General features: G+C 37.4%; 1 protein-coding gene across 1 annotated transcript in view; it reads left to right on the top strand.

The window, feature by feature from the left end:
- The first annotated feature begins 2,939 nt into the window (after positions 1 to 2,939).
- The window catches only part of RIOK3 (RIO kinase 3), a 26,891-nt gene continuing 10,957 nt past the window's right edge, over positions 2,940 to 18,873 (top strand). Inside the window, exons 1-8 of the mRNA XM_074200074.1 lie at positions 2,940 to 3,116; positions 6,706 to 7,188; positions 13,259 to 13,377; positions 14,568 to 14,713; positions 14,807 to 14,914; positions 15,156 to 15,265; positions 15,828 to 15,971; positions 16,664 to 16,791. Of these exons, the coding sequence (XP_074056175.1) occupies positions 6,916 to 7,188; positions 13,259 to 13,377; positions 14,568 to 14,713; positions 14,807 to 14,914; positions 15,156 to 15,265; positions 15,828 to 15,971; positions 16,664 to 16,791 (1,028 nt within the window). The 5' untranslated portion in view covers positions 2,940 to 3,116; positions 6,706 to 6,915. The remainder of the gene's footprint in view (positions 3,117 to 6,705; positions 7,189 to 13,258; positions 13,378 to 14,567; positions 14,714 to 14,806; positions 14,915 to 15,155; positions 15,266 to 15,827; positions 15,972 to 16,663; positions 16,792 to 18,873) is intronic.

Genomic DNA, 18,873 nt, shown 5'->3' with positions numbered 1-18,873 from the left:
ATTTCTGTATTTGATAAATGAGACCTTTATAAGAGATAATTGTAGCAAATTTTTTCCCAAGTTCTCTGCTTTCCCATAGTTTGGGTGGCATTGGTTTTGTTTGTGCAAAATTTTTTTAAATTTTATATAATAAACGTCATCTATTTTATATTTTGTAATGTTCTTTATATTTTCTTTGGTCCAAGATTCTTCCCTTATCCACAAATATGACAGATAAACTATTCTATGCTCTTAATTTGCTTATGGTGTCATCCTTTAGGTGTAAATTGTATACCCATTTTGGCCTTATCTTGGTATATGGTATGACATATTGATCTATGCTTAATTGTTGCCATATAGTTTTCCAGTTTTAACAGCAGTGTTTGTCAAATAATGAGTTTTTGTTCCAAAAACTTGAATATTTGGGATTATCATATACTAGATTACTATGGTCATTTACTATAATAAAATTTCTAACTAATCTATTCCATTGATCTATCACTCTGTTGCTTAGCCAGTACAAGGTTGTTTTTTTATTTTTTTATTTTTTTTTTGGTTTTTGAATTTTACAATCCCCCCCAATCTTGCTTCCCTCCCCTCACCCCCCACAGAAGGCAGTCTGATAGTCTTTACATTATTTCCATGCTACACATCAAAACTGAATGTGTTGTGGGGTGGCTAGGTGGCACAGTGGATAGAGCACCAGCCTTGGAGTCAGGAGTACCTGAGTTCAAAGTTGACCTCAGACACTTAACAATTACCTAGCTGTGTGGCCTTGGGCAAGCCACTTAACCCCACTGCCTTGAAAAATTAAAAAAAATATTGAATGTGTTGAGAGAGAAATCATATCCTTAAGGAAAAAATAAGATATAAGAGATAGCAAAACTACATAATAAGGGACGGCTAGGTGGTGCAGTGGATAGAGCACCAGCCCTGGAGTCAGGGGTACCTGAGTTCAAATTTGACCTCAGACACTTAATAATTACTTAGCTGTGTAGCCTTGGGCAAGCCACTTAACCCCATTTGCCTTGTAAAAACCTAAAAAAAAAAACAACCCAAAAACAAACAACAAAAAAACTACATAATAAGATACTTAAAAAAAAATTAAAGGTAATAGTGGTCTTTGTTTAAACTCTACAATTCTTTCTTTGGATACAGATGATGTTCTCCACTGCAGATACCCTAAAATTGTCCCTGATTACAAGGCTGTTTTGAAGATTATCACTTTATAATATAGTTTGAGATCTGGTTTAGCTAGACTATCTTCACATTTTATTTTTCATGGATTCCCTTGATATCCTTGAGCTTTGGTTTTTCTAAATGAATTTTGTTATTATTTTTCTAGCTCTATTATTTTTGATAGTTTGGTATGACAATTGTCATTTTTATTATATATATAGGCTTAACCCTTAAATTATTAATATTTTAATTGTTTAGTTCTGACTATTTTTATGAAAAATGTTTTATAGTTCTTATAATAATAAAGTTAAGAATTACAAATATTTTGTCATATAAAAATATAAAGTTTAATCTTATTGAATTTCTTAAGTTTCCACTTGTTTCTGTTTTACTTTTTTATGTTTTCTATGAGTCTTGCATTTAGAGATCAAATTTTTTTTTAGTCATTTCCGGTCTTTCAATTCAAAATTCTTAAAAGTTCTCAATTTCATTAAATATCCATTTTCCCCCTGAAAAATTATATTCAATTTTGCTGGGTAGGTGATTCTTTGTTGTAATCATAACTGCTTTATTTTCTAGTATTATCATATTACAAGCCATTAGTTCTTTAATGTGAAAACTACCAAATCCCATATAATCCTGTCTACAGATCCATGCTATTTGATTTTCTTTTTTCACTGTTTATAATATTTATAATATTTTCCCTTGTAAACTCTGAAATCTGTTTATGATGCTTCTAGGTATCTAGATGCTTTGATATCTCTTTTAGGTGGTGATCAGTGGATTCTTTCAGTTTCCATTTTCCCTCTGATTTTAATTTATCATAGTAGTTTGATAATTTCTTGAAAGATGTTGTCCACACATTTTTTTTTGGTCATGATCTTCAAGTAGAACAATAGTTTGTGCTATCTTTCCTGGATCTATTTTCTAGTTTAGTTGTTTTTCCAATGAAAATTTCATCTTTTTTTGTCTACATTCTTCATTTTTTATTTTAATCACATCTTGATGGATAATAGATGCACTACTTTCACTTGTTCAATTCTAATTTTTAAGGAATTATTTTCTTCAGCGAGTTTTTGCACTTCTTTTTCCATTTGGTCAATTCTATTTTTAGGGAACTTTTTTCCTCAGTAAATTTATATAAATATCTCTTCCCTTGCTATTGATTCTATATTTAGTTGCATTATTCTCATTTCTTTTCTCAGTTTTTCTTCTCTTTTTTCTAATTTGCTTTTTTTAAAATCCTTTTAAAGCTTTTTCAGGAATTCTTTTTGGGGCTTGAGACCAAATTACATTTTCCTTTGAGGCTTCACATGTAGCCGTTTTGACACCATTGTGCCTTGATCCTTCCTCACCATAGTAACTTTCTATAGTCAAGCTTTTTTTTTTGTTTGTTTCTTGCTCATTATTTTTCTCTTTTTTTGGTAACTAGTTTTAATATGACAGTTGGGCTTTGATCCTTCACTATCCCAAGCTTTTTGTGCTGGGGCTCTGGGTCTTACTGCTGATTTTCATTGGGTTAGGAATTAGCTACTTGCTTTCTCTGGCTTCCCTTCTGGCTTGTCCTGGGGCTGGTAGAGCTCTTTGTTGACCTCTCTGGATGGGGGGTTTAGCTGCCAGCCTTCTCCAGGGCTGTGGCCCTGATACTGAGTTGCTATGGAAACAGAGGCTCTCTGCTGGTTGGCCTTGGGGTGGGGTCTTGCTGTTGGTCAACCTTGGGGCAGGGTTTCACTACTGGTCAGCAAAGAGGTCTTACAGGGTGGGGTTACTAGGGTGGGGCCTTGCTGCCCAGCACAGATTGCTCATTTGCCTGCTCCCTTGCTGGAGGATGGGGCCACAATAGTGGTTCGCCCCAGGCCTGGAGCCTTGCTGTGAGGCTGACTGCTGCTGCTGCTTCTGCTGCTCTTGGACCTTGCTTCTCTCCCTCTCCAAGGAAATACACCTTTCCTGCTGGGTTGGTAAGCTGCTTACCTGCTCCTACATCAATTTTGAGATGATTTTCTAGTTGCCTTGAGGGGAATTTCGGAGAGCTTCAGTGGGGTCCTACCATCTTGGCAGTGAAAGTATAGGCTACTGATTTTTTTAAAATTAAGATCAAGCATTAAATATTTATTAAATAAATGAATGAAAAGGTTTAACTCTGAGGAGATAATGAAATATTTTTCACTGTCACCCGATAGTTGAAAGGACCAAAAGGCACATTGACTTGGTTTCTTTTGACAGCAGGGATTCTTGACCTAACCTTTGTTTAGAAAAAAATTAGTTTGTCAATGATCTCTATGAGAGAGCTCATCAAAATTACTATGGACCACAAGCTAAAGGGTATTCTTTGTAACTACTGCTCTGGTTCAATTTCACATTAAAATGGTCTTTTACTCCATCATTGATTCTGAATGAGAGCATCTTCTAACTACCTTTTCTTTTTTCAAAGTTAGTGATTATTTGTGGTTAGATGCTATCTTAATGACAAAACAATATTTGAAAAGTATCATTTAAAATTTTAAAGCCATATACATTGTGAGTCTGAAGTAAGCAGCCACAACTATCCTAATTCTGATTTCCAATTTCCTGCCCTTTCCAAGAAGTATTCTACATGTTTTGTGGTCTTCTCTGCCTAAACTCTTCCTTCTGTTTTTTTTTCTTTACAAGAATTCCAACCTAATTTCACAGCCTCACCTTTTGATCCTTCTTTTTCTTTTCCTCCAAAATTCATCTCATTTGTAGCTCCATATACAGTTTCTAAACTTATAATTTTTCACTCTTAATTCCTCTCATACCCTAACTTGCTTGAGGACATCAAGGGGAATTCTACTTCCACTTTTCACAAATCTATGAATCTGATTTATCAGACTTGCCCCTGTACTCACCTCACCCCCATCCTGCTTTGTCTAATGTTTTACAACATTTTATTGTGGAAATTTTGAAATAAATTCTGTAGCAGGGGAGCCAAGAGTAAAAAGGACCAATCAGGGGCATTATTTGACTATTATGACTCTCCACAAAGATGATATAGGGACAAAGGTCACTGGTTCAATTCTGTGTTTCAACAATTAGTGAAATGAATGACAGTCTAATTTAAGGGGACCTCTCTAAACCTTGAGAATCTGGTCTGATAACTCTATGATTCAACCCATTTCAATTCAAATATTTATTAAGCCTAAAAAGAGTGCAATATGCAAAAGACTGGAATACAAAAGATTAGAAAGCCTCTAAAACAATGCCTACCTCAATGACAACATTCTCCTGATAGAATACAATATATAGTAGTACTGTCAAAATATTTTAGGGATACCCTGTTTCTCACAGCTAAGGCCTAGCAAGCAGGTTGTGCCCTGAGTTTGGCACAACAATAATCCTTTGTGCTCTGGAATGATCTCACTTTCTGGACCAGCCCTGGAGTCAGGAGCACTGGCCCTGGAGTCAGGAGGACCTGAGTTCAAATCTATAAAACTTCATCTTTTCTAGCTGTGTGATCTTGGGCAAGTCACTTAACCCTGATTGCCTTGAATCCAGGGCCATCATCCTGATCCCTATCTGGCCACTGGACCTAGATGGCTTTGGAAAAAAGAGCTTGATGCTGGTGACTTAGCACAACATTCTTCACTCAGATCCAATTCATGTGCATTGTCATAGCATCACCTCCCTGATGTCATGGTCTTCTTCAAGAAGACAATTGCTTGGACCAGCATCACGTATTCACTGAGGGATTTAGCTCCCCCTATTTCCCAGGGTCATCCATCACATGTTCACAATCCCTATTTCTTGCAACTGTATTCCCTTTACAGAGCTCTTACTCTGTATCCTTCAGGGTGGTCCCAAGACTTGGGACAATGATTGTTCCCATGGGACCCACGAATGCCAGTATTTTCCCAAGAAATTCCAACCAGGAGAACTGCCTCAAGATCTAAGAATGATTGAGTCAACCCTTTTCTTATCTATAAAAGGCCCTAGATGGTAAGTCCTCCTTTTTAAGAGGGGGATCTTCCATCCACAGAGGTTATTTTCCTGACTCTGAAATTAAACTTCTGTTTGTGTCCTAATTTTCCTGTCTCTAACCTGTGTCTTTTGACTCTGGCCACCTGCACGTTAAGAGGTCTGTTTCAGTTCAGTTGATGGTACATATAATTTGAGGTGAGAAGGTACCCAACAACTGAGAATCACTGGAAATGCTTCCTATAATAGGTAGCAGTCGAGCCGAGTGTTTAAAGGAAGTTAAGGGTTTAGAAAAACGAGAGGGAAAGGAAGTACTGTAGCCATGGGTCAGCTTCTGCAAAGGCAGAAAAGGTGAAATAGAGAAACAAGTGTGGGGAGCAGCAAGCAGGCCATTTTTATTAGAACTAACCAATTACATTGGATTAAGATGTGGATTAGAAATCTTCCATTAGAAATGTAAAGTGGGAAAAAGAATAAGAAATAAAATTGGAGGCCAGATTTGATTTTATATGAGGCAATTGGAAATCACTTGAGATTTTTAGAAGGGAAGGACCACTGCTTTAGTAATATTGATTTGGCAGCTAAGTGTGTTAGATGGATTTAAGAGTTTGTATATTGTATAATGATGATGATGATGATGATGCTTGAATTTAGTTCTGGAAAACCATGACATCAGGGAGGTGATGCCATGATAAGCATGTGAATTAGATTTGAGTGGGGGGCTGTCAACAGCCTCACTTTTTTCTCCAGAGCCATCTGGGCCCAGTGGTCAGTTATGGATGAGGATGACTAGAGATGGCCCTGGATGTGAGGCAATCAGGGTTAAGTGACTTTCCCAAAGTCACACAACTGATACCTGAGAGTAGATTAGAACTGAAGTGCTCCTGATTCTAGGACTGGGGCTCAGAAGCCAGGAGGAGCTGATCCAAATATGCCCACAGACAGGTATTAGCTGTGTGACTTTGGGCAAGCCACGTAACTCCAGTTGCCTCTAAAAAAGAAGAGAGATGAGGGGAAGTAGAGGCACCAAGTATTCATTAGGAGGATATTGCAATTGAGAGTTGAAGGGAGGAATGAATGGAGGATACTGAAGGTCGGATCAAGATTTGGCAACTGATTGATTATTGAGGAAAGAGGAAATTTCATGGTTTCAGAACCACTAGGGACCTTAAAGGGTCATTTTACAGAGGAGAAAACTGGGATTCAGCGAGTTAAGCCACTTGGCCAGTTACATGGATAGCAGGTGAAAGAGCTCGGATTTACAATCAAGTGATTTGACCCCAGCACTTCTGACTCTAAATTCAGTTTTTTTTTTTCCCATTTCGAAGGTCAAAGGATAACTTGTAGGTTGAGGTCCTGGATGCCTTAAAATTAAAGTCTGGAGTAGGCTTTGGCAAGGAAGTGGGTCCTGGTTAGGGGCGGGTACCCTGGCAATATGCAGCCCCAGATCTGTGGCCCCCGTGCACCCCTCGGATCATCTCCAAAGCTGCTCCCGAGCCTCCCACTGTAGGGCCCGTTACCCCCCGAATCAAGACCGGGCGAAATGGGATGGGGCCGGTCCCTGCTAGGGGGTGAAGCGGGCCGATGACGTCACTAACATCCGGGTCTCTCCAGGAACCGCGGCCAGTCAGAATGCAACCCCACCCGGACGCGGCACGCCCTTCCCCCTCCCCGTAAGTCGGGCTCCGGGGACTCGAAAACAACCAGGGAGCGGACACCGACTCGGGCTCGCTTCCGGCACCTGTGCCGGAAGTGATGTCTACGCCCGGGTGGGTGGGGCAGGGAGCTGGGTGACGAAAGCGGAAGCGAGCGGAGGGAGCGCCAATGGGAAGCTGTCGTCTCCGGGGTGAGGGCGGAAGAGAAGAGGGTCACTTCCGGACGCTGCTGTCGCCATCTGTCACCTCCGCCTCCGGCTCCCGCCGCCGCCGCCGCCTGGACCGGGTCTCGCCAGCCCCTCCGCCTCCTCGTCCGAGACCCCGGCGGTGCTCGCGCTGTCTCCTCCCGCTCGCTTCTCCGTCCGCGCGTTCTCTGCAGATGGACCTGGTCGGCGTCACTACTCCTGAGCCCAGGCCGGGATCGGCTTGGGGGCCAAACAAGGTGAGGGGCGGGGGCCCTGGTGGGAACCGAGACCCTGGATCGAAAGTTCCCCCTCGGGCGGGAGGCGGGGGCGCGGGGTCCTGGGGCCTTGGCAGAGGGGCAGTGCCCGTGGGGGAGGGGCGGCGGAGAGGCGGGGCAGTGGCGGGACGGGTTCTGCTCCTTGCCTGCCTTACTGTTGTTTGAACCTCGAGGATCGTCCTCCCTTGAATTCTTTGAAAAAGGAGTTCGAAACGTTGGTTGTTATAGACCAGCTCTCACGGTTTGTTGCTTGGGGTGGCCCGTGGTTGGCAGAGTTCCTCCCACCTTCCTTCTCCTCAGCAGATGTAAGGGACCCGCCCCCCACAATTCATCTTACAAAGTCGAAGAGGGAAAGATATATTTAAGCTTTCCCCCTCCAGCACTGGAGGTCTTGGGGAGTGGCGCCTCAAAATTAAAAGTCTGGAGTAGGCTTTCTCAAGGAAGTGGATGAGTCCTGGTTAAGGACGGTGTCCTTACTTTTCTTACAAGCAGAAACTTAACATTACGTATTTTCTTTTTTATGATCCGTTGACAAATGTTTATAGAGTCAGAATGAATCATTATAGGAGAATGAATCACCATTTCATTTTGTCCTATTGATTATGGTGTGTTTTAGTTTGCTGAAACTTGCTTTTGTACCTAAGATTTTGTGGCCAACAAAATATGGTTCTGAATAGATAAAATAAAAATTGTGGTTTCAACAGTGGATTTTTTTTTTCATCGTGAGTGAACAAGTCATTTAGAATCTTTTTAAGTTACATATCTTCTGAAAGGGGGAATAATTTTTGGTTAAAAAAATTCAGTCACGGATGAAATTAAAGAAATCAAGTGCCTTTAAGAAGTGCTTTAAAGTAATGAGAATCACCTTAGCATCATGAGAACTATGTTAATGAGTTTTTTGTTTGCTCACTTAATAGAGTTAAGTTTTATATTAAATATCAAGGCCACTTGTATAGAAGTGATACTAAGATGATAATTTTAGTGCCTCTCATGACTTTACATTTTTCAGGAAAGCACTTGCTGTGGTCATTTAAGAAATGCAAATAAAAATTAAACATTCTTTTCCAGTATTGTGTTTTTATATAAAGAATAATTTTCCTATATAAGAAAGAGGTATTAACCCCTTGTATTATGAGTGAGCTTGAATGAATGACTGAAAAAGCACTTATTAAGCATTACTGCTTATTAAACACGATTGCTTTCTGCTAAGCACAGATCAAAAGCAGAGGATTTCAGCTTTTGACAGTGAAGCATTATGTTGATGGGTATTATAGGCCTCCTTTTTCTAATGGGGATCAGGGGACAAAACAATTAGGGAACTAGTATCCAGAGAAAGGGCATCGTTAGTCAAAAACTTACAGGGGTGTTGAGTTGAGCCTTAGAGCCTTAGAGAGCATAGTGATACATCCCAATCCAAGAACTCTGGTAGAAACGATTTATTTATAATTCCAGGCCTGGTGAACTAGAGGAGAAAGGAAGGGTACTCTGTCTAGCCAGGTAGTTGATGGGGCTGTGGAAGAAATGGAGATAGAAGTAAAATGAAAAATCATAATAGGGTTTTTTCTGAATGTTATTCAGAAGAACAGTGGCCCTAGAGCAGACTTTGATTCCTTAAGATTAAGTGGATGTTAATTTTATGTATTTCTTTTGGTAAGTTACTGATTTTTTAATATATGGTGGGTGATAATAAATATTAGGTAATTAGGAAGCTGACAAAGTGAAGGAAGAAATTTGGTCTAATTTTTGGAGCAAGTATTTTTTATAAGATGTACAAAATGGTTGGAGATATATTTGGATTTGCCTCTGGCCACATCTACAAAAATAAATTTTAGTCTGTTGTTTGAGTGCCTAGGTATTAATGGTAAAAGATGGGGAGGTATACAGTAAGATATAAATCTTGCTCTTTAATGAATAGGAAGAATATTTCTTAATAAGGAGGAACTTTACTTAGTGGTAGGAACATAGTAAAATTAAGAATAATGAAGCAATGAACTTGGCTGTTAGAGATTTTTTGGAGAATATTCACTATATTAGGTTATTTTTTAAAATGACCATTATGTGCCTGGCACTAGGAATATAAGGCAAATATGAAACAACCAACCCTTGGTTTCAGGTTTGCATTCTGTTACAGGAAAAAGTCCATACTTTATATGAGTCTATACAAAGTAATTTTAGAGAAGGGAGATCAGGAAAGGCCTCATACAGGAGATATGTTTCAACTGAGCTTTAAACAAAGTGAGGAACTAAAAAGAGGTGGAACATTCTAGAAATAATTGATATTCTTAGATAAACTTGGAAAGGTGGGTGAAAGTTTGTAGAAGACTTTAAATGCTGGTTTGAATTTAAATTTGATCCCATAGGCCTACCTCTGGCTTCTGTAGTATGTGCCAGGTTCCTTTAAAAATGTAAACAGTCCTCACATCTTGATTATTCCTGAACAGAATTAGTTGCTAGTCAATTAATTGTCTGAGAAGTTGAATGTCTAGAAATGTCTGAAAGCACCAGAATAGAGAAAAAGGAATGTGGAAGACTATCAAAAGCAAACATTACCTTGGACTGGTGTTGCAATTCCACTAAATCATCTCTGTTCTTTTTTTTTTTTAATGTTTGCATTAAGTTGTTGACCCATACTTAGGTAGTTGGTAGCTATTGCCGGGAATCTATATTGAATTAAATTGATGAGTTTTGAAGATTAATTTTGGTAGTTATATGAAGAGCACATTGGAAGGGAGAAAGAATAGAAACTAGATCAGGAATAAGACTCATCCAGTCATGAGGGGGCTATAATGTACTTGTGTGCTTTTAATGGAGAAGGAAAATAGATGACTTACATTATTAATTAAAACCAATAACATTATATTTCTGGATATGAATAATGAAGAAAGGGGTGCTGACTGACTGAGAGGAAGCAGGTCAGAACCAGATGGCAAGATGTTGTGGGTAGATAGCTGAATGGCATGTGAAGAATTATTTCTGGGGATTATGAGACATAACTCCTAGAGACTTAGTTCAGACTTGTTAGGCCAGGTGAGAAAAAGTTGGGATATCAGCAGCAGGGCAAGTAGGATGACCAGAGTTTAAAGATTAGCAGAATAGTCTTGAAGTCAAAAACCCTAGGGCCAAAGACAGAAGAGCCTGGGTCCTTTGAAAAGGGTTAGAATTCCTCCTTGTTTAAAAGAAAATAGCATTTTTATTTAAATTTTGAATTTCAAATCCTGTCCTTCCCTCTCCTCCCCTCTCCAAGATGATAATTATATATATTATACATGTGTAATTGTGTAAAACATTTCCATATTAGTCATTTTGTACAAGAAGATTCAAATCAATGGGGAAAATTGCAAGAAAGTGAAAACTAGCAATGCTTCAGTTTGTATTCAGTCTTAATTCTTTCTCTGGAGGTGGATATGTGTTTCATCATTAGTCCTTTGAGATTGTCTTGACCTTTTTTTTGACAGTAGCCAAGTCATTCAGGGTTCTTCATCAAACAATATTGCTGTTACTTTGTACAAGTTCTGATTCTGTTCCCTTTTACTATGCATCAGTTCATTTAAGTCTTTCTAGGTTTTTCAGAAATCATCTGCTTGTCATTTCTTATAACACAATACTATTCCATTAAAATAATATACTGCAGTTTATGTAGCTATTCCCAGTGATGGGCATGGAATTCTCTCTTTGTGTGTGTGTTTGTGTGTGTGTGTGTGTGTGTGTGTGTATTTTTTTAAGGCAATGGGGTTAAGAGTGACTTGCCCAAGGTTACACAACTAGGCAATTATTAAGTGTCTGAGGCTGGATTTGAACTCAGGTCCTTCTGACTCCAGTACTGGTACTCTATCTACTGTATCACCTAGCTGCCCCCTGGAATTCTCTTAAAAGATTATTGAAGTTCAGAAAATGTTTAAGTTAGACCAAGTTAGAGCACTTCCAGGGTATCAGGCAGAGTCTAGGAAACGTGAATTTAGTTTGGGATATAAATAACAACTTGACTTATTTTATATATATATAAATATATATATATATGTGTGTGTGTGTCTATTTATGTGTATGTACATAGATATTTTCTTACTCCTAAGGAATTTATTATCTCTTCAGGTAGTACTAATTTAGATTAGGGGTATTCTTAACCTTTTTGTGTGTCTCGGACCTTTTGGTGGGCTATTGAAACTATGGACTATATGAAACTATCCTGGTTTTTGCCTCCATTCATAATTGAAAGAAATGCAAAATTTCTTTTTTATTTTAAGGCAGTGGGGTTAAAGTCCACAGCTAGGCAATTAATAAATATCTGAGGCCAGATTTGAACTTGGGTACTCCTGACTCCAGGGCTGGTGATCTATCCACTATGCCACCTGGATGCCCCAAGAAATGCTAAATTTCCTTTAGAAGCCAATGAAAATTAAGAGTTTAATCTTTTTTTTCCATCCTAGTTCATAGGTCCCTTGAATTCACCAGCATACTGCACCATTGGTTAGAATCTAATAAAATGGTATTAAGTAGGGATGGTGTGAGAGGAAGAGTAGCAGTGGCATTAATAATAATAAAGATCAAAGAGTTTTAAGGTTTGGAAAGAGCTGTACACACACATTAATCTCATTTGATTCTTACAACAGCTCTGGGAGGTAGGTACTATTAATTATCCCTGTATTTGAGGAATGTTGTATGTTGATGTCATATGAATTGCCCAATAAGTGTTTGAGGCAGGATTTGAACTCTGGTTTTCGAAGTAATAGTCCCTCTATACTTAGCTCTGGTTATATCATTTTGAATATTCTATTAAGTTGTGCCTGCAATGCCACGTGATGAGCTGGAAAGTAGCTGGGGAAGGGCGACTAAGAGAGTAAAGAGCTCAAAATCCTTCCATAAGAACACTGGTTGAAGGAAATGGTTGTGCTTAACCTAGTAAGAGAAGGGCTTAAGAGGTGGGAATTGGAGAGGGGGAGGAACTGATTGATGATGAGAGCTTTTTGAAATGTTTGAAGGGTTGTTTTATAGAATGAGTATCAGACTTGCTTTCCTTGACCTCAAAGGGTAGAATTAAGAATAATTAATAGAAGTTGCAGAGTTAGATTTAGGCTTCTAAGGAAAAATGGACATGTTATCAAGTGCTTAATATGTGCCAGATACTATTCTAAGTGCTGGGGAATGCAATATGGAGAAAAAAGAAAAGACAGATTCTGCCCTAAAGGAGCTTATAATTTAATAGGGGAAGGAAACCGAAGTGGAGGAGGAGGAGGATACTTGTGAACATGAGGGGAAAAAAATCCAGAGCAGCATAGCTAGGTGAAAAATGGGTTCTTTCTTTAAAGGGAGGTTTGGGGAGGAGCTCTTTGTTCCACAGGACCCAGTCAGAAAAAAAAGAGGGTACTGAGGGGTACTGGTAAAGTGATCCCTTCTTGTAGGATAATAACATTTCTGATGACATTCCTGAGAGCAAAGTTGTGCAGGCAGATGGGAAATGAGATCTTTATAGTTTATACTGATGGTTATAACCATCAAGAACTACAAATGTCTCTTTTTTGAAGAGTCTTGTCATAGTGTGTATTTGTTTACTATATCTGGCATTCTTCCTTTTTCCTGAATATTATAATTGATTAGAGCCTGGGTCTTCCTATTTTGGTTAGTTTGGAAATACTTTGGCCACTTAAGTACTCTTAATACCTATTGGCATGGAAGCTTTGACCTGCTAATGGTTCCAACCTGGGCTTACTTCAACCCTCTTTGGTCCCCCATTCACTTTATTGATGATGGACTTAGTAAAAACATTCATTTGACATGTCCTACTGGAGCACAGAGCTCTTGAGTTCAATTATTCCACCAGTATCAGCCTCCTCAGTAGCAGGTATTATATACTACCTTGTAATTGATTTTTAAGAGACAGCATTTAGCTTTTGAATTCAGATGTTTAATTTCATATTTTATCTTATAAAATATTAATGTTCTGCAGATCTTAAGATATAAATCTAAATTTTGTGTTGCTTGGTAAAGCTTACTAGGATATAGAAACAAAGCCTAAATTAAAAATTGAGAAATATAATTAAATTTTTATTTGTCTTAGTGTCCTTGGGGCGCCCCTCAGAATACAATATCATGTTCCTTGGCTGATGTAATGAGTGAACAGTTAGCTAAAGAGCTACAATTAGAAGATGAAGCCGCTGCTTTTCCAGAAGTTGTTTCGTAAGTATAATTTGCTGAGAATCCGTTTTTCTGGTGGTATATAAGTTCAAATTTTTGCTCTACCCTTTTACCTATGTAAACTTAGACAAACAAGCAAGCATACATTAAGCATCTACTATGTGCCAAGCACCATTCTAAACACTAAGAAAATCCACTGTGTGTGGGGGGGGGGGGCGCTCCATCTGTATCAGGGCTGGGGAACCTTTTTTTCTGCCAAAGACCATTTTGATATAACATTATTCTTGGATGGTATTTGGTTACAATTTACTCTAAAAAGTTGCTAGTTTTATTGAATTTCTTGTTTCACCTGCTGCTCTCTACCCCTGCTTTATATAATAAAAGAATTTGACTATGTATATGTATATCTGCCTGTGCCTTCCTGCGCCTTCCTGCTCTAAATCTATGACCTAAATGAACAATTCCTTTTAGACTTTGTTATTGAGTTTAAAAATAGACTTTTTTCTTAGACTGCTTTTTCTTAAAAGCAGTTTTAGATACTGAATAAAGAAGTGGAACCAAATTGTGGTCAGACTATGTGTAGTGAATCTATTTTCTTATTGTTTCCCTTTATAAATAGGGAACTAGTGAAATTATCATTTTGTTGGATTTCCACGAAGACCATTTTTTGGTTTCTTCCATCATTCCACTCCCAACCTGACCTCTCTTAATGTATGTCATTGGTCATTAGGGCAACTGGGAATGGTAATATAGCTATCTCTTCCATATCTCAACTTTCCCCATTGTGGTTTTGATATGTTCTGGGTTAGCATAAGAAATTGAATTAAATGGGAATCTTGGGGGGAGTTTTGCAGAAGTTGCAAATAACACATGAAAGCCAGCAGATGGCAGTAGTCAAGTTTAGAAACTCAGTGATGCATAAATTATATGTGTAGTATTGTTTAATATCAACCTAATTTTTACATTAAGGTATTGTAAATATCCATAAAAGGAAAAAAAAATTCAGACTGCTTCTCTGGTGGTGAGAAAGCTAAAAAATTTTATGTGGATTTTCCATATTTTAGGTACATTGAACTTCTAACTCCTGCAATGTGGAATTACTGTATATAAATAGTTAGAGTTGCCCCTTCACCATCGCTTCTTTGTCCTGGAAAATGATTTTTCCTCTGGACAGTGGATTATCTTTATACTTAAAGGATTTTATGAGTTTTACATTTTCTTATTTTGGATAGTGTTGCTGAAGGACCATTTGTTACTGGAGAAAACATTGATACTTCTAGTGATCTAATGCTGGCTCAGATGCTGCAAATGGAATTTGACAGAGAATATGATGCCCAACTTCGGCGTGAAGAAAAGAAATTCAATGGAGATAGCAAAGGTACTATTCTCCTACTCTATGAATTCCATTGGTCAGTAGAAAATTCATATCACATTTTACTAAACAAATCTTCAAATGTTTTATGTCTTTAAGTTTCCATTTCCTTTGAAAATTATCGAATGGTACATCCTTATGAGGACAGTGATAGCTCTGAAGATGAAGTTGACTGGCAGGACACTCGGCATGATCCCTATAGAGCAGGTACCAGGTCTTTATTCACTTTCTGTATGCTGAGGGTGATGGACTTCAGGAAAAAGGGAGAGATTTCCTTTCTTGGGTTTGTTTGATTTTGGGGGGTTTTTTTTGCAATTTTTTTCCCATTTTATGTTTGGTCATTGGATTCACAAAAATTTACCATGTAGTTTACCTACCTTTTAGCTTTAAAATGTTGACTGTCACAATATTGTTCATCATTTGTTTCCCTTGCCTTGGTTGCCTATAGCTAAACCTGTTCCTACTCCCAAAAAGGGTTTCATTGGAAAAGGAAAAGATATTACCACCAAACATGATGAAGTAGTTTGTGGAAGAAAGAATACAGCACGAATGGAAAATGTAAGTTATGAGATAACTATCAACAAAAAGCTATGGCCTCTAGGCCAAATGTATTTAAAAATGTAAAAGCTTTTCCAAAGAAAAATATGCCAAATTCTAGAACCTTGTTTGATTGCATAGGAAATTTAGAATATTTATATGAAAAGTTAATTTTTTACTTTAAAAATGCGTCAGTTGACAATAGAAACTTGAGAAAACTTGAATGCAAATGAGAATTTCAGGGAACTAAATGAAAATGATACATTTATTGCCTAAAATAAGGGTTCACAAGTATCTTAGTAGATAATTCCATACCTTGAATTTTTTTAGTTTGACAGCCAGTTTCATTTTAGTGTGGAAAATGCCACATTTGGTCTCTTTGGCTTTCTGAAAAGTTATTATAGTTTGTAGTATATTAGTTGGTAGTGAATTAATATTCTGTTACCAAGAAAATATAGGAAAGTCTAGAAATGTCTGATTTATTTAGATTTTTTTTTAAGTCTTTAGTGTTTAGGACTGAACCTTAGTGTAATCCTTTATATTTTAGCATAAAAATAATAATGTCTTAAATCTTTATTGGTAGTTTGCCCCTGGATTCCAAGTAGGAGATGGAATTGGGATGGATTTAAAACTGCCAAATCAGGTCTTTAATGCTTTAAAACAACATGCCTACTCTGAGGAACGTCGTAGTGCCCGTGTCCATGAGAAAAAGGAACATTCTACAGCAGTAAGTGTTTTCAAATTCTTATATCTTTGGTGGGAAGACATAGTCTAAATACTTCACTTTGGTATTAGAATATTTACTTTTTTTGGGGGGGTGTAGTGTGTTTTAAAAAGAAGAGGCAGCATATCATAGTGGGATAGAATTGGTCTCTAGAGCCAGGGAGATCTGGATTCACTTTCAGCTTCTTGTCACATATTGACTGTGTGGAACCTGGGAAAGTCACTTAACTTTTTAATGCCCCAGGGAATTTTAAGACTCTGGGTTGCAGAACTGGTGCTAATTTGAATTGGTAAAGGGAGTTTGCTCACTGGTGTTCCCTATGTGAATCAAAGAACTGGGTCAAAAAACTTTTTTTTGACATGACTGGGCCTTTTGAATCAAAAACTAAAATAATTTTTTTTAAATCACGTAACTTTATAGATTATAATTCCCTATTATTTATAATTTTTATATATACATTAAATAAAATAATCTATATACTAATTAATATTTTAGTCATGTTTTTTCTTTTAATTAGAATCAAATTTTAGTAATATATATTAGTTACATTAAATATACATTTAAGTAGCAAGAAAATAAATAACCAAACCTGTCATCAGAATGTGGGAGAGAGAATAATAGAGTTTGAAAATATTTCCACTTTTTTTGGGGGGGTATAGTTAAGTGATATTTTGCATGTTTAATTATTTTTACAGGAAAAAGCAGTAGATCCTAGAACACGTTTACTTATGTACAAGATGGTCAATTCTGGAATGCTGGAGACAATCACTGGCTGTATTAGTACAGGAAAAGAATCTGTTGTCTTTCATGCCTATGGAGGGAGGTAAATAAGCAAAATGTTCTAATTTGAGGAAACTGGAGCAAGGACACCTTTTTCTCCTTTGTAGGATTATTTACATAGGTGTACTCTATTTTAAATCATCTATTTGTTCAATGTGACAGGGCTTTTGAACCCCCAAGATCACTTTCATGCTGTGGCAAGGCATTGAAGTAGCATTTAAAAGTAAAGAAATCCCTTTTTAAATGAAATATTTATAAGAAACTGGCTTTTTTTTAAAGTGAAGAAAAATGTTTGGAAGCCTCTGTTACATATATAACTCTTGTAGTTCATTAATGCCTTGGCTAAAAAAATTTTTCCAATTTCTCTATGCTATAAATTGTATACATAAAAATATTTTCCAAAATGTCATATGTGGAGCAGCTTAGGTGGTACAGTAGGTAGAGCACTGGTCCTGGAGTTAGGAGGACCTGATTTCAAATATGATCTTAGTCACTTAATTACCTAGCTGTGTGACTTTGGGCCAATCATTTAACCCCATTGCCTTGCAATCCTCCCCACCCCCACTCCACCCCACGCCCCAAAGAATAGTCATATGTATCAAAAATGAAGCTTCCAAAAGATTTGCAAATCTGATAAATCCTGGTTGAATTCCTGGTTGGGAACTGGAGGAGATTGGAGTCTAAATAAGAGGTGACTACTGAGAGCTTCTATGATCCTATACAATGTAGGCAGGAAGTGACCCATTTGACATGTTTGAATCAGCTTTCAATCTATAATGTGGTGCCTTTCATTTTAAGATGCTTTAGCTTGGGGGTATGCTTTTGCCTCTGTAATATGGAAAAGAGTAGAGCAGTAGCTTTGGAGGAGTGAGTTGGCTGTAAATTGAATGGCACCCTGGAGAGGCAGATAAAACTTAGCTGATAATGATGGACTCTGGAGAGTCAATTAATCCTCACATTAATAAAGGAATAGAGAAAAGTCTTAATATTTGGTAATATACCTACTACTGTGCTAAGTGCTAGTCTTTTACCTCAATAAACTTACATTGCAGTGGGGGGAAGAGTGGTAACTAGGGAAGAGAGTTAAGGTTTGGGAAGTAACAAAGATAGTGTTGGTGGGGAAAGGGCTGTCCATAAAGTCTCTTTCCAGAAAAAACTGTTAGTATTGATTTGATGACTGTTCTCAAAGCAAGAGGTAGAGGATACACTAGGATTCTATTGTACAGCTGCTATCCCCCCCTTCTCCCCCCCCCAATTTTGCTTTTCTCAAAATGAACAGAGAGAGAGAGAGAGAAAGCTTAATTTTCATGTTAAAGAAAAGAGAATAATTAAAAGGAGCATGCTGATTTATATTCCCAGGTTGACCAGTCTTAATATTTAAATATAAGGTAACTTAAAGATAGTAAGTTTTGGTCTGCATTTAAACTCCACAGTTCTTTTTCAGGATGTGGAGAATTGTCTTTGATTATTATACTGCTGAAATGAACAATTCCATCATGGTTCAACCATTCTTTCTTAAAGCAATTAGTATAATAGATTGTATTGAGAATACACAAGTGATAAGATATGGGTTTAGCCTTTGAAGTTTAATTATGAAGATAACTTCTAAGGCAACCTTTTTAGAAGATTTTATATATATATAATAAAGTGTTTAATTTAGTGATAGAGTTTAGATATCTCAGACCCAGAGGACTTTAGTTTTGCAAGAGATGTTCCATTAGAACCTCTTGTCCTGTCCCTTTTTACTGATGACCATAATTAATTTAGCAGTTGTTAAGAGAGACAAATGTAGTATAATTAAAGGAATGGTATAAAAGAGTGGTGTCAAGTGCAAATAGAAACAGATCTCTGCAGGTGGTCACATATATTTAGAAAACCACAAATCCACAATCTCTATTATATTTTAATTTGTTTTGTTAAGCATTTTTCAATTAATTACATTTTAAATTGATTGGAGGGAATGGGTTTGAGGTCCAATATAAACTGAAAACCTTTGAATCCAGAGATAAAGAATTTAAGTATTTTGAGGAAGAAGAGTTGATGGAAGAGGAAAGGGAAACATGGACAGGAGAAATAGAGAAGTATAGGGTCTTCAGGTAAAGGAACAACAGTAGTGAAGCATGAA

This window comes from Macrotis lagotis, chromosome X (genome assembly GCF_037893015.1).
Source record: "Macrotis lagotis isolate mMagLag1 chromosome X, bilby.v1.9.chrom.fasta, whole genome shotgun sequence".
NCBI classification, from domain to species: Eukaryota; Metazoa; Chordata; class Mammalia; order Peramelemorphia; family Peramelidae; genus Macrotis; species Macrotis lagotis.
The sequence above is the reverse complement of the archived record's forward strand: the minus strand, read 5'-3'. Positions and strand labels throughout refer to the sequence as shown.